General features: G+C 38.1%; 1 protein-coding gene across 2 annotated transcripts in view; it reads left to right on the top strand.

Annotated features, from left to right (window-relative positions):
* Positions 1–1,258: 1,258 nt before the first annotated feature.
* smad3a (SMAD family member 3a) overlaps positions 1,259–27,968 on the top strand; it is a 38,000-nt gene continuing 11,290 nt past the window's right edge. The window contains exons 1-5 of one of the 2 annotated variants that reach the window (XM_051900246.1): positions 1,259–1,701; positions 19,404–19,597; positions 21,655–21,789; positions 26,626–26,700; positions 27,095–27,145. In XM_051900246.1, coding sequence (XP_051756206.1) covers positions 1,499–1,701; positions 19,404–19,597; positions 21,655–21,789; positions 26,626–26,700; positions 27,095–27,145 — 658 coding nt within the window. In that variant the 5' untranslated portion in view covers positions 1,259–1,498. Of the gene's footprint in view, positions 1,702–19,163; positions 19,241–19,403; positions 19,598–21,654; positions 21,790–26,625; positions 26,701–27,094; positions 27,146–27,968 lie in introns of those variants that run through there. The other variant, XM_051900247.1, reaches the window with a different exon arrangement.

Raw genomic sequence — 27,968 nt, 5'->3', positions numbered from 1 at the left:
CACAGCTAGTGAACTATTTTAAAAGTTGCCATACACAAATTTAACTAAACCTGTGTGGCCAGACTTTTATGACCTCCAATGTAAAACTTGAAATTCATGAAAATTGCCATGATGTTTTATCATCACATCTGAGAAAATTGAGAAATTGGCATAAAAACTGCACACTTCTTACTTATTGCTCCCTTCTTGTGTAATGTCTTGTGTAGATGGACAAAAACCTTGGGCTCAATCTGATAAGGATAAATCAAATCTGACTAGTGCAGTCCCTTATGTTTGCATTTTGTGTGTACCAGCTGGCCCTTGGTCGCACACACACGTCTTTTAATACTTATGACCTAAACTCCCACTGGCATATGTTCGTGTGTGTGTGTGTGTGTGTTCCCAAAGATGATGGTCAGTAATCACAATACACAACAAACACACACACAAAAAACATTCAGGTTAAAAAGTTAAAAACAAAAATCAGAACAACATAAATAATCATGATAAAAAAAAAAAAATCACTATGATAAAATATCATCAAAAGTCCACACAAGAACTAAAAAGTGGAGGAAATATTATACTACATACATTTTTATCTCCTCTATGTTAGCTAACTGTTAATAAAGTGCAGAAAGAAAAAAAGCTGTTTGTTACTTGTTTATTGTTCTCCAAAAGAGTCTGGTACAACGTTTGTGTATATATGAGTTTACTACTACATTAGGGATGTGTATGATCACATGTTGTTGTCATGCTGAGGCAAGGCATCTGCATACTCAATGTTGTGTCTTTCATACCCACTCCCACACTGAAAAAAAGCAGCCCATGCCCAGTATTACATTAATTAACTGTATATTCAGTTCGGTAGGATATCCCACTTAGCCTACTCACAGACAGTCCTATGAGAGAAAGAGTCGGGGTGGGAGAGCAAAGGGAATGTCACTCTTTTCTCTTTTGAGAATTAATCTGTAACTGCTTTTACTGAGTCTGTGAATGATAAGGTCTTGAATAACTTGTTTCCTGTGTGTCACTGTCTAATAGTGGTTATTGGGTGGATTTAGAGCCGCACCACACAGCACAGCGGATGACTTTAAATTTGAGCAAACCTCATTTTTTAAACTGTACACAGAAACGTAGGCTATATCACAACCAGATGAGGTAATACATTATTTAATTAAATATATCTGTTTTCTTTCCCTTCCAACTTTTCCAGACGAGCTGGAGGGGACTATTTTCCTGCGCGGAGTGATATGAATGGCCTGGCAGTGAGTGGTGTGTGGCGCGCGCTATGCCTGATGATCTCGGGAGACAGACGGAGCTGAGCTGAGCGCTGAACTTGAGACTGTGTCTCAGTCACGCCTCAAGTCCCTCTCACTTTCCTCCATATTATTATCGAGCTCTAAGCAGTTTATTTTGATTTACCGCCTTCGGTTTACACTGAAAATTAAAAAGTATCCTGAATTTCTCTCCGAGTTGCGTGAGAGACTGCGCAATAGAGGAACGTTGAACTGAATTCAACATGTCAATTTTACCCTTTACTCCGCCGATCGTGAAGAGGTTGCTGGGCTGGAAGAAGGGAGAGCAGAACGGACAGGAGGAGAAATGGTGCGAAAAAGCCGTCAAGAGTCTGGTGAAGAAGCTGAAGAAAACGGGACAGCTGGACGAGCTGGAGAAAGCCATCACAACTCAGAATGTCAACACCAAGTGTATCACCATACCACGGTGAGTGCTCTTAAATACATCCTCGACTTTACCGAGGGGAAACACTGGGTTGTGATGAAGTGGGGCTGTTTTACTGTCGTGATTTTTGCTGAACCAGCCCGGATAGTCTCAAACTGAAGCTATAACACATTTAAACAGCACAGTAAAGTTAAAGAAAGCAGCAGAGCCCCTTCTGTTTAGAAATCAACTCTTGTGTTTCCTGCATACGTTAGATCATAAACACCATCTCATACTATGAGTGCAGCAGCTCGTATCTGTTTATATGATCAAATTCCTACACTCCTGTTGATTTATTATAACTTCATACTCTTCTGGGCTTTCATAAACCCACATTTGCCTTGCTTTGGGTTGTCATTTACTCTCTGATGAGGTTATATAACCCGACCTTAATCTGGGGAGCGCTGTAGCTGCTTTATCTGGGCTAAACGGCGTGTAAGGAATTCCGTGCTTATATTTTGGATGGTGAATATATTTGGCGCAGGACGTTCAGCTCTATTATTCTTCATAAGTGTGTGTGCATTGGTGGATGTAGGTTGTGGTCTAAAGTTGTTTTTTCCCCTCAGTTTGGCAATGACTATTTAATCTTGTTATGTCACAGTACGATGCAGGCCAACTGCTCACAGGTCTTGCCCGTACGAGCCCAAAAGCCCCTACACTCAGCAGATCTCCAGTCTCTGCACTTCAGTACCATAGACTGTTCAGTACAGAGAAACATGGCATCTTTTCTTGATGCAAACATTGTTAGAATTAAGAACTCACTAAAGAGGTCAGCGAAAAGTTTTTTGTAAATGATGCTGTAGGATATTGTCTTATAGACTGGTTTAGATAGTAGGCTACATAAAGGTTATTTGTTTATGTGCTATCCATTTGGTAAGATCTTAAACAGGTATATTTGTTTTCAGGTATTGTGTATATACAGATTAATTAGAAGGTCATCTAGAAGTTCACTTGAATTTTATGATAGACTAATATATACAGGTCAGGCCAATCAACCAGATGACAGATTTGAGATGTTACTAAGCTTGCTTGGCCAATTAACAGAAGTGTTATCTTCTCCTGTTATTTGCCAAACCTGCTGACAGGCTTGTCCTTGGGAACGTAAATGTTGTATAAAATAAGCATTCATGTCATTTAAATAATGTTGTGTTCATCTTATTTGCTGTCTATATATTATATTGTGTAAATACGCTACTGTCAGTAAGAATAATACTTTTATTCAGCAAGGATGCATTAAATTTATCAATAGTGACATTTAATGTTACATTTAATGTTTTTATTTCAAATAAATTGAACTTTCTATTCATCAAAGAATCCTGAAAAATATGCATCAAGGTTTCCACAATTTGTTTGTAATGTTTACATTAAGCAATAAGATAAGACTCAGACCCGTACGCATTTGACGCAGTGAACGCAGTTCAGTGCTTCTGTGGTTACGCCGGCTCAGTATTGGCCGATGTTGTTCACGTGAGCAGCACGTGATGCTGACGCTGGAACCGGCCAATAATGGAGCTGCCGTTTGGACGTAAACACAGAAGCGCTGAACTGCGTTCACTGCGTCAAATGTGTACGGGTCTGACAGTGTAGAGAAGAAATTGTTGAATTAAGTTATTTTTGTTGTTGCGCACAAAAAGTATTCTCGTTGCTTCATAACATTAAGGTTGAACGACTGTAGTCACGTTGACTATTTTAACTATGTCTGTACTACTTTTCTGGACCTTGAATGATGGTAATTACGCTGCTTTCGATTGGGGATAAAAAAAAAAACCTCTCGGATTTCATCAAAAAATATCTTCATTTGTGTTCTGAAGATGAATGAAGGTCTTACGGGATTGGAACGACATGAGGGTGAGTACTTAATGACAGAAATGTAATTTTTGGGTAAACTAACCCTTTAAATAGGGTCACCAGATCCACCGGACTGCAGCGTCTGTTGTCTATTTCACATTGAGAGAGTAGGTAAGACTAGACAAGCTCTTGACAGAAAACGGTCTTGTGATGTGTCAATGCCGATGCTGTAATTATTTTCCATCTGCATCTGCATGACAGACATTTACAACCTAGTCAGTCCAATTGACGGATATTGATTATTTGTATTTGTATTGTATTCTGATCGTATTACCAGTAAAAATGTAGTAAATTAGTTTGGATTTTAATTCAACAAGGTTACTGATAGAGTAACCTAGAGTTAAATCAATTTACAGATACTAAAATACTGTTAAGGTAAAGACTACAAAACCTCACCTCTCTGTAGTCTTAAGCCTTAAGATCACACGTAGCTGTAGCTGTCTGAAACGGGACCAGATTCTGCAAAATTACTATGCTGGAGAACCTCATATGAGAGTTTACTCACGAGCTATATGCAAAGTCATTTTCTTGACACATTTGGGTTGCTTGACTAAATTTACTATATTTGCTCAATTGGGTTGGCTAACGGAATTTAATTAAAAACTAGAAGACACTATAAAGGAGTATGTAATCCTATAGTCACAACATTTACATTTATAGTCCCTTAGAGACTTCCTTTCCAAATTTGAACTTTGCATAATTTTGTGGTGTTACAGGGCCGAGCAGTGCAAGCCTGCAGCTCTTTTGTATTGGTTGTTGTTTCCAAACAACAAATCACTCAGTGAAAGCAGGGCTCCCAGCCAGAGGCCAGGCTGAGTCACCCCGGAGGGAGAGGGAGTTTGAGCCTGTGGCTTTGTGGTGTGACCCGCTGGTGCTTCTCTGGTAAAGCTTGGTGGTGACAGAAACCATAACAAGTGAAGACTGCAACTGTTGGGATGTGAGTACCAGTTCTTTGACTGGGGTTAGTGTCAGTTAAGTGCGTTAAAACAGTTTTAGCTTAGACTTCAGTCAGTTTTTTTTCCCTTGTTGTTAGAGTAGTGTAACCCGAATCAGTGCAGTGTCCAGTCCAAGGCTCTATTCTTGGCCAGATCTGTAGATGGTAGCCTTCACATCTGAGATACAACACTCTGCCTCACCCTGCTGGAGGATCCAGATTCCTCAGACAAACTCGACTCACCTCAAGCCACACAATCCTGTCTTGCCCTCACACGCAGCTCATGCTGGAAACCTGTCCCGGCCTGCTAGAGATCCAGAGAAAGAGTGATAAAGAGATAGTATTGAGTGGAATAGGACATCAAGTTTAAAAGAAGCAGCGGAAAGAGGAGATGGAAGACAGATTGAAATTGTCCAAGACCGGATACGAAAAACATAATTATACTATAGTCACACTTCCTTCGCCTGCCATACACCTGTCGAAGCCCTATCGGAGTCTCCACATAGACTTCCTGAGAGGATGTCTGTTCCACAGCTTGTCAGTGTTTTGGGATGCCTGCTGTATCTCAACCCCACAGCCTTTGTTTGCTTTTGCACTTTTTGCACAATGACTTCAAAGGCATCTGAACTGTGAATAAAACCTGTGGTCCATTGTGTGGGTGCATTCAGCCGAATTCTCAAACAAGTCGCCTATCAGCTAAGAAACTGTATGTGCCCTGCCGTGGTGATAGAGTTTATTGTTGGCATTTGAAACTGAAAGTGTCTGCGCCTTGAAGAGATGTCTGGCTTTGAGTCTGACATCCTGAAACTCTATACAGTATAGAGTTATTCAAAGGTGCTTTTGATAAAATGTGGAGATTGGATGTCATTGGCTTGTAATTGATGTACCGAGGGTTGTTTTGTTTCAGTCAGGGTAATGCCTTCAAAGCGCCGCTCGTCTGAGGGAAGTGAATCTGTCTGATGATTAAGAGTTATTGTGTGGCAGCTGATCGAAAGAGAGTGAAAGACAGCGTGACAAATTTTCACAACTCTTTGAAGTGATGGCTGAAACGAACAGTAAAGACACTATGTGACAAGCACCGCTGGCCACGCAGACTTGTTGTAGTCTTTTAACAGTTTTATCTAAAGTACCTTACTGTGCTCTTATTACTGTGACTGTCGTGGAGAAATCTGCCGTTAGGTGTAATAGTGATGATTCATGGTAGGGGGATGTAAAACTACATATTTTTAGTATTTAGTTTGTGAGTTGACAGAACAAATAGTAGTCTAATAGGTCTCAAGGAAATCCTGAGGCCCATTAGGCTGGTTTTGGGTTCACCTGATCCTGATCGAATGTTTCATGGTGTGCAGAGTGTAACTGAATGTAACAGTAGTATGCAGAAGACCAGACACACTTTTTAAAATTTGGACTATTTTTAAAATCACTGTCTTAGAAACGCAAAGCTTGCGGTGGGTCTCTCTGAGATGCAAAACACAACACAATGGCCAGAGATGTCTGTCTGAATATGTATGGCTGTAGTAGTGACAGTGCTCAAATAGCATTTGTGCAGCTCAAACAGCAAAATGTGGTGCTAGCAATGCCAAGGTCATGGTTTTGTCTCTCAGGGAATGCATGAACTGATAAAATGTGTACCTTAAATGCACACCTTAAAGTCCCCATGAAATCAAAATGGAAGTTTTTTGGCTTTCCGTATGAATATGTTAGCCTTAAAGGGTTAGTTCACCCAAAAATAAAATTTCTGTCATTAATTACTCACCCTCATGTCGTTCCACACCCGTAAGACCTTCGTTCATCTTCAGAACAGAAATTAAGATATTTTTGATGAAATCTGAAAGCTTTCTGTCCCTCCATAGACAGTTATATAAAGCAGTTATATAAGAAAGAATCTACATAATCTAGTCAACTCTCTAATAGATGGTCACCTAGATGTCTAACCAACTAGTCAACTATTGTAACTAGGGATGCACCGATGTATCGGCCGCCGATATGTATCGGCCGCCGATATGTATCGGCCGATTTTTGCTCAATTTACAACTATTGGAATATCGGCTTTAGCAGGAAAAAGGCAGATATAACAAACCAATGGTTTATTAAATAACTGCGTGAAGGCGCTGAGCTGTATAATGACTGTTGCGTAATCCTAGCGCTGCTGTCTGTGCTTTAATGCTAATCATATAACAAAAGATCGCACACTATTCTTGACTAAATAACTTTTGTAACTTTCATAAGTGTAGCGGACCCCATCTGAATGATGACCAAACTTTTATTGATGTTTTATAAAGTTTATTGCGTCTGTTTTCACTCCAAACAAATCACCACAAAAGCTAAACATTACAGAGCACAAGAAGTGCGCATTAAACTCTCTCTCTCTCTCCATTGCATTATCATCAACATACAGCGAATTACTCAAAACACTTATTACAACTAACAGTAAACAAATACATACAGATCTTATGCCTTTTCGAGGGATGCTTAATAAATGGACAAACTTTAAATCTGCAAAATAACTCTGAAGAACTTCGTGCTCTCCTTGTCAGTCTGTACACTAGAACACCCGTCAAAATAAGAGTCCCGCCTTAGTAAAGGAGATAGTGCAGATCTCATACATATTTAAACTTACAAAAAATATTAAAATGTATACAAAAACAAATTAGAAGATTAATCACAATAAAGTCTGTTACAATAAAGGATTCATATGTATTTAATTTATACAGTGAAGAATATGCAGTGCTATTTTACATAGGCTATGTTTACTTTATTTCTGTACTTGAAAACTATTAAACCTACCTAAAAAGCACTGTTTATTTCATATGTATCTTTGTTCTGTTGTCTTTGAATGTAGGCCTGCTGAATGTTAAATGGATCCAATCCATGTTCATTAAAAATTATTTGATGATGCAGAAATAAACCTGCTAGTATATTTTAATGCAGGTGTTTTTGAACTTTGCTTATTTAAAACATGATCATAATACTATCTATTTTGATGACAAAATTTCAAATAAGAGAGAAAGTGACAAATATTGGTATTGGTATCAGCCAATAATTGTTTGTTAATATCGGTATCGGCCCCAAAAAATCATATCGGTGCATCCCTAATTGTAACCCATCCCTACCGTCAGCAGTTTAATTAAAGCACCGCTGCTAAAAAATATAAAAATTACACATTACTGTTCAACAGTTTGGGGTCAGTTAAAAAAAAAAAAAAAAAAAAAAAAAAAAAATTCATTTAGCAAGGATGCATTAAATTGATCAAAAATAACAGTAAAGACATTTATAATGTTACAATAGATTTCTGTTTCAAATAAATGCTGTTTAGATGTTTTAGAACTTTCTATTAATCAAAGAATCCTGAAAAAATATATCACAGAATGAACTATCTCAACATTGATAATAATAAGAAATGTTTCCAATTCAGCATATTAGAAAGATTTCTGAAGGATAACGTGATGCTGAAGACTGGAGTAATGATGCTGACCATTCAGTTTTGACATCACAGGAATAAATTACATTTTCATATATATTACAATAGAAAATAGTTATTTTAAATTGTGATGATATTTTACGATATTACTGTTTTTACTGTATTTTTGATCAAATAAATGCAGCTTTGGTGAGCATAAGAGACTTATTTAAAAAATCTTTCAGACCCCAAACTTTTGAACAGTAGTCAACATCTCTTATCAGCTAGTTGGTTGTTGGATGACTAATCGACTATCGTGACCCCCACCCCACCCCAGTTCCTGATTCTCTCAAGAACCTTTCGGTTTCCAGACCAGATGTTTAATGAGGCATCTCTAATTTGAGCGGTTTAGAACTACTGAATGCTGTTACCTTTTCAATGTAAAATATAACCCTGTGTGTGTGCGTGGAAGTTGTTCATATTTGTGTTCTGTTTGACTGATAGTGTGTGTCTGTAGGTGTTTGTGGATTCCCTGATGGTGTTATGAGGGTTGTAACACCCAAGTGATGGAGAAGGCCAAATGGGCCAAGTGTGCCAAGTCTGACTGCGGTTGTGGTGAAGATTAGCGGCACAGTTTGTCGTGTGTGAGTTTGTGTACAGTATGTGTTTGTGTCTCTGTGTTCTGGAAGTGTGTGCATTCATTGTATACGGTATGTGTACACACACTGTTGTTGTGTCTATGCAAGTCTGTGCAATGAGAGCAGGTATTTGAGCGTTAGTCTCGTGTGCTCGTGTGCGTCTCTCCTGTGTGTGTGTTGTTCGAGGCGGGGTTAGTCAGCCTTCAGGAATGCTCTGTCTGCCCAGGGGAGGGCGTGGGCCGCTTCTGGGTTTGTGGCTCCTGCCGGGGTTGAAGGTTTAGAAAAGCTCTTTGCCGCCTCCATATCTGCTGGAATAATAGACACTCTGTACAGCAGACAACAAGACTGCTTTGTACTACTCTGTCATCACTAACCCTACCGCTGACCCTCAGACTGATTCTGACCACCCTGAGAAAATAACCATCCTTCAGTCGTGAACTCTCTCTGTGTTTGTGTTTTTTTATAACAGTGCCAGTGTAGACTTTGAGCAGGATGTTTTGAAGTTTGTCTGAGAGTTTTGAGAGACTTGCTTTAAAGTCTGCCACAAATGTACACTGACACTGATCCAAGTTAATCGCTGTGGTCTTTAATTTTAAGACTGTTTTATCTGAGGTGGCTCGATAGTATTGCAGGTATACTGAAAGTTCATATCTTTGATGGTGTTTGTGATCTGATTGTTTTAATGTTTAATCATTAAGTAACTAATTTAATTATATTATATTATATTATATTATATTATATTATATTATATATGGGGGGGCGATGCCATACACGCTTGTTACTTCAGGGGTAAAAGTGTTGACACTTGCACTAAAACACTAAAAATTTTATCCTTGTCTGCATGATTTCTTACACCGTGTCTAACACCTGACAAGACCGTTGTTGCGTCATACCGCAACAGCTAGAATCTGTCCACACTGGACGCAACAAAGCGACCGTTGCAAATCCATTTGTCCTTCGTGTCAGACATCAAAAATAGAATGACGCATCCGTTTACTGTCAGGGATTTGTCGTGTCGCATCACGCCGCATCCAGTGTAGACAGTAGGCATGGGCCGGTATGATAACCTTAAGCAAAAATATCACGGTTTCACGGTATCACAGTATTGCTATTACAGCTCTAAAATGTGTTCTTTTAAAATATCTAGGTAAAAAACAACTTATTTTCCTTTGAATACAATATATTTTTCTAAGCAACATAGAATATTTGGAAAAGTAGTAAACACGTATTTTAGGTTAAATAATTAAAATAAATAATTTAATTCTTCTTAATTAAATTAAAATTATGTAAAATAAAATAAAATAAGTTCAGTTATTTAGCCTAAACCTGCAGCTCAACAATAATTAGAACAGAAATTGAATTATTTTCTGTAGTCACTGCAGTCACTTAAGTGAGTTAAGAATGTGATCAGCTAAAGGAGATATTAATCATTATAATAAAAATATAAAAAATATTATGTTATTATTATGATATAAACATTTGTTAGTTTTATATTACAGAGCAACAGTAAGATTACAGTACTAATATTCATGATGTCTTTATTTCTTGCTTTCAAACGTTAAATCCTTGTGCTTTTATTTTGACGGGAAACCACAGGGAGATCCAGGAAGATGTTTTTCTTTGACAACAGATTTATAAACTACACTCTCAGTACAGATGTTTGGTGCACGTTGCGTTCCTAAATGCAAATTATAAGCGATTCAAACACACAGCACTTGCAGAGCAGCATTTTCTGTGAATTGAAGCTGAAAGCTGTTTTACTCTATGCAGCACGTCAGACTATATATTTCTATAATTACATCACAACCGTTGCGATTTGATGATCGCACTAAGACACATCACATTCTCACATCCATGCATTGTAAAAATTCATAAAAAGTTACCAGGCAACTGGTGAATAAGCGTTTTAGTGCTGATTTTTACTCGCATTTGGCGCTTTGAACCCTGGCGATCATGCTAATAGTGTCCCACAAATGGCGCTGCAAGCTCGTGCAGCTCTGTCAGAAGCAATCCGTGAATGAAATAAAGGTAGGCTATTAGAAAACATAACATTTTGCAGTTTATTAAGTAATTGTATAGGCCATTTTGCGATTTCAATCATCAGACAGTACCAGCCACCTCACTTCATCTTTTTTGATGGGGGAAAAAGTTTCAGGGGTTCACCTCTGAACTCCTGAAACCTCATTCTGCCATCCTACACACACACACACACACACACACACACACACACACACACAGGTGACTGACTGACTGACTGGCTGGCTGCTTGCACCAACGGAGGGGGAGTGGTTGTGTTACTCACTACTCTGCACACAGCCTGGAGGATTCCTGCACTTTGCGTCTTTGACGCGACATAAAAAACAGCTCATACTGCAGGATCTGTATCATGGAAAAAATGAGTGGTTTTGAAACTGTGATGTTTTCAAACCGCGGTATACCTTGATACTGGTAACCGGCCAATGCCTAGTAGACAGTCTCACTGATTATTAGGGCTGGGTATTGACACAATTTTCACGATTCGATTTGATTTCTATTCACATGCTTGCAATTTGATTTAGATTCGATTCGATATTGATTGTTTTGGATGTAGTATATCAGTTACAGTACATGGAAAATTTTCTAGAGGAAAAAAATCAACTAATGCTGTAAACTACACATGGGAGTCAGTTGGTACTACTTTACTATAACAATGAAGGTTAAAATTAACTTATTTATATACAAACACTTAAATTACACTCAATAATGTTTTAATAATAAATAAAGTTTAGATTTACATAATCCTATTTCTACTCATTCGTTTTTTGTTTTTGAAATATAAACATTTAAATCGTGGCTGTCATTACTGATTTATTCAAACATGCATAAAATATTAAAGAACATTAAAAATTATAATGAATATATAACGGTGAATGTATTTATCAGAATGCTGCTCTCTAGAGTTCATTTTTCTAGCTGACTAATGGGTTTATGGTCACTGAATATGGTTTTTCTGAGGTAAATGTGAGTTTACGTGAGATTGTTTACAAGCTGTCTTTCCGAGTTTGAAACACTGATTGAGCTATTACATGAGACATAATACGGATTTTGGTAAGTTGTACTGTATCTTTTAACATACCTTCAGATGTTTAGTCATGTTTATTTCGCACTGTAACTGGTATTAAAACGGAGGAGAGGATGTTCACATGCGCTCCGTGCTGCCGCTTCTCTTTATTTGAGGCGCTACAGCGATCTGTCACGTCACATTAAACAGCGGCAAAACGGTATTTATTTTTTGAATCTCATAATAAGATGGACGTCATTTGAAATCTGAGACTTTGCTTTATATCAAAAGTAACAAAGCACAAAGATTATTGCGATTTATTGGATGGGAGGCACGCTACATGTTCTGTTCATTCCTCAACTGAAAACAGACTAGACTAATCGATTCTTAAGAATCAATATCAGTTCGTAAAAATGAGAATCAATTAAAATCGAGAAAGCGATATTTTTTTTTTTACCCAGCCCTACTGATTATTATGGGTTCTATTGTCTTTTGTCACGTCACATTGTGCTGCTTGTGTCCGGTGTAGACACAGTCTTACAGAAGTTATGTGCAAGTTATGTGTTCATGTCCCCTCTGAGCTGCATTAAACAGTCTGTGTAAATGCATCAAATGATAAATGACACAGATGCAGCTTTTGTGTTTCCTCTGCATTGCAAAGATGAATTTTGTTGATACTGATTTCATTTGATTGGTAACAGCCCTAATTCTAATTGAATTTGATGATGCATACATTTAATTAGGTTAAAAAATGGCCTTAGGTCCATTTTTAGGTCCTTACGTGTCCATAAAAGGTAAAAATCAATTTATAAAACGGATAGTTCCGGCCCTTGATTCTGATTGGTTGAGCCGCGTTCGAAGCCGTTGTAAAATTCCCGAAACTGACAGCGCTAGTCAAAGCATTTGTCATTTGCGTCTTGTTCCGTGTTCACAACAAGTTTCAATATAAAAGTCTGTGCGACTGAGTGACACGCTCATAAAGACAATCTTTGCCACCATCAAATGGCGTAATAAATGTAGCTTCTGTTGCTGTTCACGGTCAGGGACTATTTTTTTTCCAGTGGAGGGAAAACTTTTAATGATTTTACTTCATGAAAGTTGCATTGATACATATTTTTTGGCTTTAATATTTGTATTGTGTGGTAACCGATAACCGTTTTATAAAAGCAATAAGCCCTGGGAAGCTGTGGTTTACTGTGAATTTATAACAGCTAAGGGGGTTTTAGGCACTCCGCGGCCCCTTAGTTGTTATAAATTCACTGTAAACCACGGCTTCTTGGGCCTTATTGCTTTATTAAACTTGTGTAAGAGAATTTCTGTCACCGATGGAAACTGACCACCACACAGAATATGAAGAATATCAAAAACTTTAGGAGTCAGCTGTCCACGGCAGTCCTAAACCTGCCAAGTTACCAACACAATAAACACACTCAGCAATCTAATTATCGTTATCGATAAATTCCCAGAAAATATCTAGATAATTTTTTGTCAATATCGCACACCCCTTGTGCAAAGAATAATATCTTTGTACTTGTTTAAACTAGAGTTGCGTGCATCTCTTAATCCTCTGCCGTCTCAAGTATTTTGTTGTTCTGACTCCTCCGTTTTTTTTTTTTCGACTGTTAAACAATATCTTGGGCCACTGTTTTCACCTTGTGGATGAACTATAGTGCAAAAAATTCAGTGGGCATGTGCGAGATGAGGGTACAGAGTACATGCAGTTAGAAAAATCCGGCTGTGCGCATACAGTATGTGCGTACGATTTACATTGCTCACTATATGCATAACCTATGTGTAAAACTGAAGTATACTTTGGGCTTAAGTTTACAACGCTAGTTTAATTCTGCATCTTGGATTACTGTGCCCAAGTGCCTGAAATGCAACTCCGCTCATGAGAATGTGAACAATATGTTTAGATGGATCTTTCTTGAAAGTTGTCTTCCCTGACACAACTCATGATGTATCTAACCAGCTTTAGCTATATGTTTTCAGCATGGGTCTGTTCTCATTAAAATGTTGAAAAGGTGTGATGGGAGGTTGTGAAGAAGGGGGCGGGCACAGCAACTGTCTGGTGTTGGTTATCAGTCTAGTTCTGATCCTAGTTCTGACAGGATTGTAAGTGAAACCATGCAAAATAATATTTGCAGAAAATGTACCTGTCAAAAAATAATGGTAAAGAAGAATAATATGATCGGGTACTCAGATACTGTAAAAGTGAGAGGTACAAAACATTCTTGCTTACTTTTTATCAAATGACTTTACTTTCAAAAGATTTCAAACCTGGAAGAAGAAAATTTCACTGTCCTCTTGAATATTAAAGGGTTAGTTCACCCAAAAATGAAAAGTCATGAACATGAAAAGTTAAGATATTTTTGATGAAATCTGAGAGGTATATGACTCCTCCATAGACAGCAATTTAATCACCACTTTCAAGGTCCAGAAAGGTATTAAAGACATCGTTAAAATAGTCCACTTGACTACAGTGACCTTCAACCTTTATTTTATGAAGCGACAAGAATGCTTTTTGTGCGCAAAACCAAAACAAAAATAATGTCTTTATTCAACAATATCTCCTCTTCTGTGTCATTCTCCTACGCTGTTTAGGTTCAGCGCTTCCAAGTTCTACATCAGAACGGCGACTCAGTATTGGCCGATGCTGTTCACGTGAGCAGCACGACACATGCGTGTGATGCTGACGCAGGAGCCAACCAATAATGAGCCAGCGTTCTGACGTACAACCTGGAAGCTCTGAACGAAAACAGTGTATGAGAATGACACAGAAGAGAAGATATTGTTGAATAAAGTCTACTTTTATATGTGTAAACTCACAATAGCAAAATGTTGTGTCTGTAAAATAAAGAAAACACACAGGATGCGCTCTCTGCCGTCTTGATCTCCGTGCACTGGCGCATATCACAAAAATGAACCGAAACACACTGTATAGTCTACTTGCCTCACAGACATGAGAAATATATCTATAGAAAGCTTGAAGTGTCTACTTTTAAACAAAACAATTCAAATCGAAAAGAAATACTCTCTACTTATGTAATCCGTATGAAAGGTGCATTTCTCTCTATAGGCGCGTTCACTGTACTGTGGAGATGGCGAGGCACCATCATCAACTTCATCTTTGCAGCCGACACTGGCTCAGAAAACACTAGTTTTGTAATAAATAATTAAAATGTCTCCTTGCTATTTTTTTCCCAACACATTCATAATCATTACTTTTGCCGGTGCTTTGCAGCAAGCTTTAAGTGTGCACTTATAGGCTGCATTTTGCCTATATAGATTAATGGCTCATTATGGTTTAGTATTCCCCTCAGCATATATTTAAGTAATTAAATTAATATAAACTTGCAATTAGTCGACTAATGGCTTAAATGAACGATTACTAGTCGACTAGAAAAATCTTTAGTCGGGGACAGCCCTAATTTTTTTCAGTAAGCCATCTGTATGTGTGTACTTTGATTAGCTCATTTTACATTGTGATTTCAACTGTGCAGTATTTTGTTACTGCTAAAAAAGTGGAGTGTTACTTTTGGCCCCTGCTGCATTTGTATGGTTGTAGTGTTTCTGCTATAGTCCTGCTCCCCTGCTGAGAATGGGCCCCCGTAACCACATCCAACCACCTGCACATGAGACCCCTGCAGGGCTCTGTTTACTTAAGGAAGGCCTTAATGACTTTAGCAGAGGGAGGAAAACCAAAACCTTTCAAAAAATAATACAAGTTAAACATGATATTTTCCCCACACTCACATTGTGAAATAAAAGATAAGCAGGTATATAAGTCTTGAATTAGTAAAAAAATATTAGACTATAAGAGTTTCCATATGAGTTGGGTTTCCCTCAGATATTTTATGCAGTATTTTTTTACAGTCAGATTTTATATTTTATCAGCTTTCAGCTGTTATTCCAATACAAATATTATCCAAAGTTGAGTAACTGTATGTTCAGACATAAAAAAGATTAGGTCGGTTTATCTTTTATATACAGTAATAACTGAACAATCAGGTATGTGTCCTTCATCACTGCACTGCACTGAGTCGTGTAGTATTAGATCTGTTGTACTGCTATATGCTGTCTGGGTTTAGGCTGGGGGGAAGGGGGAATAGCAGTGGTCTTAAAGTGTTTTTAAAGGGGGGCTGTGGGGGCTGTGTCGGGGTATGTTCCACAGGGTGAAATGGTCCCACAGACGGTCTGGTCTGACGTCAAAGTTGCTTTTGTCCTTCTCTCCCTCTGCATCAAATTTGCATGAGTTCACTGAGTTTGTGTTTTGTCAGACTCACTGATTTCAAACAGACATATAAGTTCAAGTCTAAAAACATACACACTAAAGGCTCAATACAACATGAAAAGGTGAAACGAAAAAGCAGGCGAAAGTTGATGTTTGTCTTGTTGACTGTCAAACGAATGCGTCATGTTAAATCTAGTAGTGTATAAGTGCAAATAAACAGCACATCAGCTGTAGTTTGCCTTTGCATATTCTTGTTGCTCTGCCTAAATTTGTGTTTAAGCAAAACTTTGTATTAAGTTCATGTTGAGTTGCATGTAAACATACGAAGAAATAGACCTGATCCTGATTCCTTTAAAGCATTGAGTTGAGTATGATAATGCTCTCTGTGGAAGTGTCAGTGTCATGGTCAAGTCAAGGGTGCCTGGGCTGATGCAGAAATTGCCCACGGCGTCTGTGTTTTTACCCTCTAGATTAAATCTGCCCAGCGTGGTTCAGCCTGTGTCAGAGCCCTCCATCCCTCCAGCTCACCCCCTCAACTCTCTTTCTCTTCCTCACCCCCTCCCTGTTCATATCTCACTCTGCTCTCTACTCAAGTGACAGCCGGCATGCGGGTGGGGTGGGGGTAGCAGGCTAGACCCGCCCTCCAGGCTGTGTGTGTGTGTGTGTGTGTGTGTGTGTGTGTGTGTGTGTGTGTATGCACATGTCTGCATTTATGTTGGTTGGATGTGCCATACTGCTGACCTAATTTGCCCTCTGCAGCTCAATCAATAGTCATTCAGTGCTTCCTTTTCACATGAGGTCTGCCCACGCAGCAGCAAACACAGGCTCCCTCTCCGCTGAGCACTGGAATGTAATGGAAAAATGAAGGACTGATGGTGAATACAATATTTTCAGACTGATGCATCTAATGAAAGCCAGACCCCAAGGGCTGATCTCATCGCAAACTTTGCCATTTCTTAAATGATCCTAATTGTTGTTACCTGTTGTATTTCTTAGTATCTCAGTTAGACCTTTGTGTATGAAATTTTTTTTTAAAAGGAGTTACACCACAGTTCAAAATTTGAGGTCAATATGTTTTTGTTGTTGTTGTTGTTGTTGTTGTTATTTAAATAAATGAATCATTTTATTCAGTAAGATGCATTAAATTGATCAAAAGTGACAGCAAAGACATGAAACATTTCTACTTCAATACATGGTGTTCTGTTCATCAAAGAATCCTGAAAAAACTATCATGGTTTCCACAGATATTAAGCAGCACAACTCTTTTCAACATTGATAAAAATAAGAAATGCTTCTTGAGCAGCAAATCAGCATATTAGAATGATTTCTCAAAGATCATGTGACACTGAAGACTGGAGTGAAAATTCAGCTTTGACATCACAGGTTATAATATTTCACAATATTACTGTTTTTACTGTTTTCTGATCAAACAAATGCAGCCCTAGTGGTGAGCATAATCTTACCAACCCTAAACTTTTGAACGGAAGTGTGTATGTCATAAAAATGCAAAATTTCCTTGATTTTTCAATGTACTATGAAAACAGTGAAAGATCGTTACATTTCTGACACATGACCATTGTCACAACAACATTTGGTAACAGCACCATGGCCCACCCAGTCACATTGTGGTCATAAGGAAAGAAGTGTGATAGATATTATTATTCTTAAACACCACAAAGTGTTTTTCACAACTATCACAAGAATAAAAAGGGCTTGACATTGGTTATTGATTCATACAGTAGCTGCTCAAATATTTTATACAAGCTGTTATATGAACAGGACAGTTGGAGAGTCAGACCTGTTATTAGTGTCCAACACTGACTGAATGAACACAGCTAAGACGCAAGTAAAGAAAAAAAGACCTGTTTATTTCAAAGGTGAGAGAGGGAATGGTCATGAAAAAACTGCGTAATGACCTGTTTTTGGCAAAAACATAAGTGCAGTATAGAACAAAAACAAAATGATGTGAAATTCATTATATGACCAACCCCTTTTAGAGAGCTCCGGTAAGGAAAGTTCACACCTCTTTTCTCCTTTCTTTTCATATCTCTGCTTTTATGGAGTGTGTATAAAGGATGAATAGTGTCATGAATGGTATCTGTGGCCTGGATTCCTCAAAGGGTTGCTGACCTAGTGCACAGCCCTCCTCTCTTTCAGCACTTTGGCTGCTGTTGCATATTTCAAGCACACAATGTAGCAGTCATGTATAATAGAGTGCTCTGAGAGGTTTGGCCCATACTGTACGTCCCCGTTTCAGCACACCGTAGCAGTGCATGCATTGCGTCGGCGTATTTAATCTGATCTCGACCGCAAGTGTGCCGTTATAGGAGGCCGCTACACAGATAGGCATCATAAAAATGTTTTAGTCGCAGCCCTTGACTGTAAAGAGAAGTGCTGTAGGCGTAAAGAATGGGGTTAGTGTGAAAATGTGTTTTGATATGATGGTGTGCTCGATTGTGTCTGCAGAAGTCCTCTTTGTCTGAGACTGGACTGGTGAATAACACTCCTCAGACATGAAAAGTTCACTGTGTGGTTGTTCTCCATTGCTCAAGGCCTTCACCACATTATTCTGAGATGATTATGCCTTTTTCCTTTTCCACATGGGGCCATCCAAAGAAAAGTCTGAGTTTATTTGCCTGCAGTTAAAAAGTGAAGCAGGTAAAAATATGATGTGTACTGGAATATATATTTTTTTTGTTTTTCTGTCCGAGTTCATCTCTTCTCTTCTTTCCCTCTCGTCTCCATTAGCCTTAATGTGTCTTTGACTGGTTGGGTGTGCATGTGTGAACTGTGAACTGAAGGAAGTGACTCTTTGTTTACAACTCTGTTTGCTGCACTCTGCCTGTGTGAGCCTTGTTGCAACCATAAAGTGTATTGTTTGTGCCTAAATATTCTTGATTATTCTTTAGATGTTATTGTGTAATATTCTCTTTTCATTCTCTCCATGGGGCATCTGGATTTTTCATCATTATTTTTTTCCTCTCGCAATCTGACTGTGAAGTGAAAGCTCTGCTATGAAAAATTAAAAGCATATTTAGCTGCTAGGAGAGCCACAGAAGCCTCGGGCAGGCCCGTGCCGTTGTCTGGGCCAGGCTCAGTGGGTGTAAAAGTGGGAGGAGGGGGGTCTGACAGACATGCTTAAAAGAGCTTTTGGGATTTGCATTATTTGGCTCCCACTACATATGTGTGTGCGTGTGTGAGGAGTTTACAGTTGCTTTCATTTGGCTTTATGAGCCCAATCAACCCCCTAAACACACACACGCGCACACACACACATTGTTCTGAAACACAAAGTTTTTTTTAGACTTCCTCTTCCTCTTTCTTCACCTCATTCACATCACGTGTGACGTGTAACCGAAAGCACCACATTAACAGGAAATTGGGCCACTTTTACTTGATCTGCGGTCTCACATAACACCTTGGCATTGGCCCTGCAAGCTTTAGAGCAGTGAGTGTTTATATTGTGGTAATTTAGGATTTTACACAATGTTTCTGACTTAAGCCATAATAACCTTTCCGCTGTATTTTGATTTTAGAGAATAAGCTGCTGGGATTGTTTCTGCTGCAGTGATCATCATTAATGCCTTTTTCTTTTTCTCTTTTTCTCTCAGATCACTAGATGGTCGGTTGCAAGTATCTCATAGGAAAGGACTCCCTCATGTGATCTACTGTCGTCTATGGCGCTGGCCCGACCTGCAGTCTCATCATGAGCTCAGAGCCATTGAACTCTGTGAGTTTGCCTTTCACATGAAAAAGGACGAGGTCTGCGTCAATCCCTACCATTACCAGCGCGTTGAGACACCAGGTAATGCATTCTGATATTTAAGCAAGCATCAAGTACAATATCAGCCAGTATCATTTGTTTAGACCTGGGTTCTTCAAAAAGTGGTCGATCGCAGTATTGCAGAGGGTCTGGTAATAATTGGTTGATTGGTTTTCATGAAAAAAATTAAATATGAATTAAGGGATTGTCATACTAGATTTTTGCATGCAAAATTTCTTTGGACACTACAATAGACTGGATCACTCAGTGACACCATTTTTAAAAACATAATTTCAGTGCAGCGAAATGTGAAACTTCTTTGCATCAGCTTGCCATCCAGTCTCATGCATTTGTATGCGTATGAATGGAATCAATGGAATGAAAAGTGTAGTGCGGCCACCCCTTTAAACAAAAATATGATAATTAACTTCAACCAAAGCTAAAGACATTTTAGTAAAAAAAAATTGCAAAGTATGTAGTATGTTAAAATATTTTAAAGCTTAGAAACTCAGCTTTTTAATGCATCTAACTTTTGATCAACTCTTAACGAGTGCTGAGTAGTCCCTCTTAAACGGAGTGTACCGCCAGTGGGCGCCACCTAGCTATGAAAAAATTAATAATTATATTTTTCAAAACTACTGCCTTGGTCAACACAAAATAGGTGTCATTTGAAAGCTTAGAGTCTGAACTTTACAATGAATGTAGCCAATTCAGTGAACTCCTAAGTAGTGCTGAGTTATATGCTGATAAATAGAAAAAAAAAGTTTTCATAATTTATGAAATACTTTTTTGTACTATGTACTGCAATGTGTCAAAAACATCTTACAGCTCATAGTCATGTGTCATATGTCATTTGTAAGGTCTCATGGAGTAGAATACAACAAGCATAATTGTTTTGTTTTGGGCTTTGTTTTGTTTTGTAATTGTTTTGGGCTTTGACTAAACTTGAGCGAGTTTTTGTATGTGAAGCCCTGCAAGACCCATATGTAAATAATATATGGATGCAGCATTTATGTCACTTCTTCCCTCGTAACTTCATGGAACATGTTCCGATTGTGGAAAATTGCACATCATTATTTACAGCAGATTCTCACGATTAAAATGAGTCTAAAATCAACGTTGAGATATTCCTCATGGAGTTATGACACACAATACTCCACAGGCGCTAACTAAAAACAAATATGTAGCTTTCACGTGGCGTTTGTAGAAAATGGTACATCATTACATACAGTGGATGCTCCTGACTGAAATGAGTCCGAAATCAACATAATCCATTGCGTCAATCACAAGATATTCCTCATGGAGGAACGATTTTAAAAATGCCCATTAGGGTGCGTCAGGGGCTAAACAAAAGGCTACCTTGGTTCCAAATGTAACTTTTGATTACTTTATGCTATCACCACAAAATTTAATCCAGATGCAGCTCGCATGTAGGGGACCATCACCTTAGGGGCTGTTTATACTACACCTTTTTCAACTAAAAACGGAAAATTTACTTTTTATTTAAACCGTTCATTTACACGACAATCTGTTTGTTTTATGTAAAGTACCTTGAGAAGCTGCTTTGAAGGTGCTATATAAAAATAAAGTTTATTATTATTATTATTACCTTTTGACTCTCCTTGCTATAGTTTTGGAGTTATGAGTCTTTTGTGTATGTCATTTAGAATAAACAACTCTAAAAATGACTTCATGACTTAAGGGGTTAAAATGTTTAATGAATCTGAATTAATTATTTTTAAAAAATTGGATTGAATGAATGATTCAATGACTAAATAAAATAATTCACTTGTTTCATTACTGGTGTGGTTGAAAAGACTGTGAAGCTGTTTCATACCTATACATGACAACTGCTCTCTCTGGCTCAGCGGCAGCGCCAATACAGATTTGAATGTTTCGGTGTGATTTAGGAATGAGATCACGTAGGCGTTAATTGTGCAGCTCTTCCTGACATTCATATTAGTATATGACAAGTATATACAGTGTATTGTGCAAATTGTGGATCAAAACATATGTGTTTTTGTTTTGGTTATTCAGGTATCATGTTTATTTTTTTCTCTTCTTTTTCATTCTTTTTCACTTTTTCTTTTTCTCTGTAGTTCTTCCTCCAGTGCTGGTGCCTCGTCACACTGAAATCCCCAGTGAGTTTCCTCCTCTAGATGACTACAGTCACTCCATCCCAGAAAACACAATTTTTCCTGCCGGCATCGAACCCCAGAGCAACTACATACCAGGTAGAAGACAAATACACAGTAATACATGAAGTATTGGAGAGTTTCTTAGTGTTATTATAACCAATCAGCCTGGAGATGGAACAAAAAAGCCAAACCAAATAATGTCAAGTGGCTTCTAAATTAATATATCGCTATCAGCTGCCACAAAGCGGCACAATCTGAAATGTTTTTCAGGTCTGATAGAGTAAATTTAGTCTTTAGCTGTAGTCCCAGTGGTCTAGTGGACAGTGGGTGGATCTCTTTACTGGCAGGATGTAGGAGGAGCAGAAGAGACCAAACACAGTCCTGTCTAATCACTACATCATTGTTACAGTGTGTTGATGAAGCACAAAGAATGAACATTAACTGCATGAAGAAAAAAAAAAACATGTTCAACCAAAATAAATCAGAATTTTAAAATAAATACAAACATATTTCAAGCAGAATTATACCTGTATTTATTTATAACTGTAACTGAACTTCAGATCTGCTTTACATTATCTGTGTCTGCATGTTGATATCAGTCATAGTAAAGAAGTTTTGCATTTTTTATCTTTGTGCTTTTCCAAATTTTATGATCAGATGGTTATTTTGATTTAAGTTGCTCTGAAACATGATTTAGCGAAGTTGTTGATTGACAGGTGAGTAGGCGGCCATTGTTGTCCAGGACACATCAGCATTTACACTATAAATATAATGTGGTTGCATGCATTTCTGACCTATTGTATACAGGTGCTGGTCATATAATTAGAATATCGTGAAAAAGTTTTTTTATTGTAAATTATTTTAAAAAATGAAACTTTCATATATTCTAGATTCCCTACATGTAAAGTAAAACATTTCAAAAGGTTTTTTTTTTTTAATTTGTTGATTAGAGCATACAGCTAATGAAAGTCCAAAATCCAGTATCTCAAAATATTAGAATATTTACATTTGAGTTTCATTAAATGACTATCCCTACAGTATAAATTCCGGGTATCTTTTGTTCTTTGAAACCACACTAATGGGGAAGACTGCTGACTTGGCAATGGTCCAGGAGACAATCATTGACACCCTCCACAAAGAGAGTAAGTCACAGAAGGTCATTACTGAATGGGGTGGCTGTTTACAGAGTGATGTATCAAAGCATATTAAATGCAAAGTTGACTGGAAGGAAGAAATTGGGTAGGCAAAGGTGCACAAGCAACAGGGATGACCGCAAGCTTGAGAATACTGTCAAGTAAAGCCGATTCAAACACTTGGGAGAGCTTCACAATGAGTAGAATGAAGCCGGAGTCAGCGCATCAAGAGTCACCACACTCAGACATCTTCAGGAAAAGGACTACCAAGCCACTTCTGAACCAGAGACAACGTCAGAAGCATCTTACCTGGGCTAAGGAGAAAAAGAACTGGACAGTGAACAGTGGTCGAAAGTCCTCTTTTCAGATAAAAGTAAATTTTGCATTTCATGTTGAAATCATGGTCCCAGAGTCTGAAGGAAGACTGGAGAGGCACAGAATCCAAGCTGCTTTAAGTCTAGTGTGAAGTTTCTGAAGTCAGTAATGATTTGGGGGGGCGTGACGTCTGCTGGTGTTGGTCCATTGTGTTTTATCAAGTGCAAAGTCAATGCAGCCATCTTCCAGGAGATTTTGGAGCACTTTATGCTTCCATCTGCTGACAAGCTTTATGGAGATGCTGATTTCCTTTTCCAGCAGGACTTTAGCATCTGCCCACAGTGCAAAAACCACTTCCAAGTGGTTTGCTGACCATGATATTACTGTGCTTTATTGGCCAGCCAATATGCCTGACTTGAATCTATGGGATATTTTCAAGAGAAAGATGAGAAACAGTCGATCCAACAATATACAGATGATCTGAAGGCTCAATAGTGCCTCAGCAGTGCCACAGGCTGATCACTTCCATGCCACACTTCACTGATGCAGTAATTTGTGCTAGGAGCAAGTCATTTGCTGTAATATGTCCTGCCAATCAAGTATTGAGTGCACAAAAGAACATACTTTAAAGAACTTGAACTTTTCTGTTTTGCAAATCCATTTTTTGATTGATCTTAGGAAATATTCTAATATTTTGAGATACTGGATTTTGGACTTTCATGAGCTGTACGCTCTAATCATCAAAATTTAAAAAAAAAAACTTTTGAAATGTTTTACTTTACATGTAAGGAATCTAGAATATATGAAAGTTTCATTTTTAAAAATAATTTATAATAAAAAAATGAACTTTTTGATGATATTCTAATTATATGACCAGCACCTGTATACACTACCATTTAAAAGTTTGGGGTCAGTATGATTTAAAAAAAAAAAAAAAAAAAAAAATTAATACATCTTTTTTTGTTTTTTTTAGCAATGATGCATTAAATTGATCAAAAGTGAATATATATATATATATATATATATATACAGGGGCTGGTCATATAATTAGAATATCATCAAAAAGTTGATTTATTTCACTAATTCCATTCAAAAAGTGAAACTTGTATATTATATTCATTCATTACACACAGACTGATATATTTCAAATGTTTATTTCTTTTAATTTTGATGATTATAACTGACAACTAAGGAAAATCCCAAATTCAGTATCTCAGAAAATTAGAATATTGTGAAAAGGTTCAATATTGAAGACACCTGGTGCCACACTCTAATCAGCTAATTAACTCAAAACACCTGCAGAGGCCTTTAAATGGTCTCTCAGTCTAGTTCTGTAGGCTACACAATCATGGGGAAGACTGCTGACTTGACAGTTGTCCAAAAGACGACCATTGACACCTTGCACAAGGAGGGCAAGACACAAAAGGTCATTGCAAAAGAGGCTGGCTGTTCACAGAGCTCTGTGTCCAAGCACATTAATAGAGAGGCGAAGGGAAGGAAAAGATGTGGTAGAAAAAAGTGTACAAGCAATAGGGATAACCGCACCCTGGAGAGGATTGTGAAACAAAACCCATTCAAAAATGTGGGGGAGATTCACAAAGAGTGGACTGCAGCTGGAGCCAGTGCTTCAAGAACCACTACGCACAGACGTATGCAAGACATGGGTTTCAGCTGTCACATTCCTTGCGTCAAGCCACTCTTGAACAACAGACAGCGTCAGAAGCGTTTCGCCTGGGCTAAAGACAAAAAGGACTGGACTGCTGCTGAGTGGTCCAAAGTTATGTTCTCTGATGAAAGTAAATTTTGCATTTCCTTTGGAAATCAGGGTCCCAGAGTCTGGAGGAAGAGAGGAGAGGCACACAATCCACGTTGCTTTAGGTCCAGTGTAAAGTTTCCACAGTTAGTGATGGTTTGGTGTGCCATGTCATCTGCTGGTGTTGGTCCACTGTGTTTTCTGAGGTCCAAGGTCAACGCAGCCGTATACCAGGAAGTTTTAGAGCACTTCATGCTTCCTGCTGCTGACCAACTTTATGGAGATGCAGATTTCATTTTCCAACAGGACTTGGCACCTGCACACAGTGCCAAAGCTACCAGTACCTGGTTTAAGGATCATGGTATCCCTGTTCTTAATTGGCCAGCAAACTCGCCTGACCTTAACCCCATAGAAAATCTATGGGATATTGTGAAGAGGAAGATGCGATATGCCAGACCCAACAATGCAGAAGAGCTGAAGGCCACTATCAGAGCAACCTGGGCTCTTATAACGCCTGAGCAGTGCCACAGACTGATCGACTCCATGCCACGCCGCATTGCTGCAGTAATTCAGGCAAAAGGAGCCCCAACTAAGTATTGAGTGCTGTACATGCTCATACTTTTCATGTTCATACTTTTCAGTTGGCCAAGATTTCTAAAAATCCTTTCTTTGTATTGGTCTTAAGTAATATTCTAATTTTCTGAGATACTGAATTTGGGATTTTCCTTAGTTGTCAGTTATAATCATCAAAATTAAAAGAAATAAACATTTGAAATATATCAGTCTGTGTGTAATGAATGAATATAATATACAAGTTTCACTTTTTGAATGGAATTAGTGAAATAAATCAACTTTTTGATGATATTCTAATTATATGACCAGCACCTGTGTGTGTGTGTATATATATATATAACATTCATAATGTTACAAAAGATTTCTATTTTATAATGCTATTCATTTCAACTTTCTATTTATCAAAGAATCCTGAATTCGACTAAAATATTAAGCAGCACAAATGTTTTCAACATTCATAATAAGAATAAATGTTGATAAGCACCATATCAGCATTTTAGAATGATTTCTGAAGGATCACCTGACAATTATTATTACAATTATTAGATTAATGGCACACACTCATGTCCTTAGACAAGCAAAGACTACATGTGAAGCCCTAACTGTACACACAAGGAATTCAAAACAAACATTTGCACAGGTAAACAATCACAGCCATGTAACTATTTACACGTTAATCCCACCTATAGGCCTGTTTTCTTATTTTTTGGCCAGTAAACAAATGACTGCATGAAAAATGATCTATGGCCCTGCTTGTTAGATTTAACAGTTTACGCTGAAGTGATTCAAAGAGTGCTTTTGGCTACATAAGGGGAAGATTATCCCATGGAGTCTGAATGGAGTGGCTTTGGCTGGGATTAGTTCCATCTGAATGGTATTCACTTCAGAGAGGCAGTCTATTACTGTAATAGGGCGGTTTGTGTTGTTTCATATCCTGCTACTGAAACTGAGCTGACCCCAGCTTTCTAAATCAGGTATCTTAATCTGAAGGCAAAAAATAAAACCCTTGTGGGACATTGTCTCTGCTGCACCTGCTAGATTTTGCCGGATGTGTTTGCTGATGTGCCTAATCCTTCATCCATCAGCTGGGTCACTGTGTTACGAGTGTGTACAGTTTGTGTGCATGCAGCCTAACCTGTGTGTTTTTGTGTGTTACAGAGACGCCCCCTCCAGGCTACATCAGTGAGGATGGAGAGACCAGTGATCATCAGATGAACCGCAGCATGGACACAGGTGACGCCAGTTATACCATTGCATTTGTTGCATTCTTTGTTTGTTTGACACATTGAATTTTCTATAACTGCACGGATATGAAGTTGTTCCAGGTTTGTTTTTTGGTGGCATTTCAGTTGCATATCACTTTTCCATGTTCTTTTTGAGTTTCTTTCTGACACTTAATCAGTGGTGTTACACAGAGCAACATTTAGGGACGAAAACCTGAAAACATGTCTGAAGACAAACACATGCCTGTAATGGAATGGAAGTGGAATAATTGACTTTGCATATGAATTATTGGAAATGTAATCAGAAGTGTTTTAATCAAAATGTGTTTGTTCTGTGTACTGTACATTCTTACACCACTAAATTATTATTCTATTATACTATAAATTATTATTATTCTTTTCAGGGTCTCCAAACCTATCACCGAACCCTGTGTCTCCTGCCCACAACAACTTAGGTAACTCTTGATTGCTTGTGTGTGTATATTTTGGACCATTTTGGACTCTTAAAAATGTATGAATTTCATTGCAAAAAACAATATACAAAACCAAGTATCATCTGAAAACATATGATGCTAAAGCTTTTCATAGAATTTACTTCACTTTTCTTTGCCATATTTGTAGTTATTTTTGTTTAAATGGTTTTGATTATGGTTGTCACAATATCAGATTTTCTCTTCATGATTATCGTGGACAAAAGAATTCGATATTAAAGCTAGGGTAGGCAATTTCAGAGAGGCTAGCAATAGCAAGCTAGCTTTGAAAGCACAAGATCCCATCCTCCCTCCACTCTGCAAAGCGTTGAGAGACAGCATTAATGTGTCAAGGCACTTAAAATTACAATAATAATGAAAGTAAACAAATTAAAGACTGCTGACTTGTACCACCTGTCTGCTGCATATTAATTTCACCGTTGATAGCGTTGCCATAGGAACGCATAAATCAGTCTGAGGAACAGTTCAGAGGAGAACATCACAGGTTGCCCTCTCTTAATGACTGTAATTACGACATGGCATGAACGCAGTATAAGCTCGTTGTTTTGGTTCAGGAGGAACTGTAAAACGTGGCTGCTGTTTGTTTGCGGTGCTCAGTGACTGTCTGTCTACAAGTCTGCATAGCCTCATGAAACGCACTGATGACATGTGATGTCTTCGCGAGCAGGGTGCGCGGAAGTATGGAAATACATATGTTGACAGGCAGGTTGGAGATTCTATCATTGCATTCGGACCGAATTTTTTGGTCTTGAGATTTCCACAAAAGATATATGTACATTTTTCAATA

The sequence above is a fragment of the Ctenopharyngodon idella genome, chromosome 7, assembly GCF_019924925.1.
Source record: "Ctenopharyngodon idella isolate HZGC_01 chromosome 7, HZGC01, whole genome shotgun sequence".
NCBI classification, from domain to species: domain Eukaryota; kingdom Metazoa; phylum Chordata; class Actinopteri; order Cypriniformes; family Xenocyprididae; genus Ctenopharyngodon; species Ctenopharyngodon idella.
The sequence above is the reverse complement of the archived record's forward strand: the minus strand, read 5'-3'. Positions and strand labels throughout refer to the sequence as shown.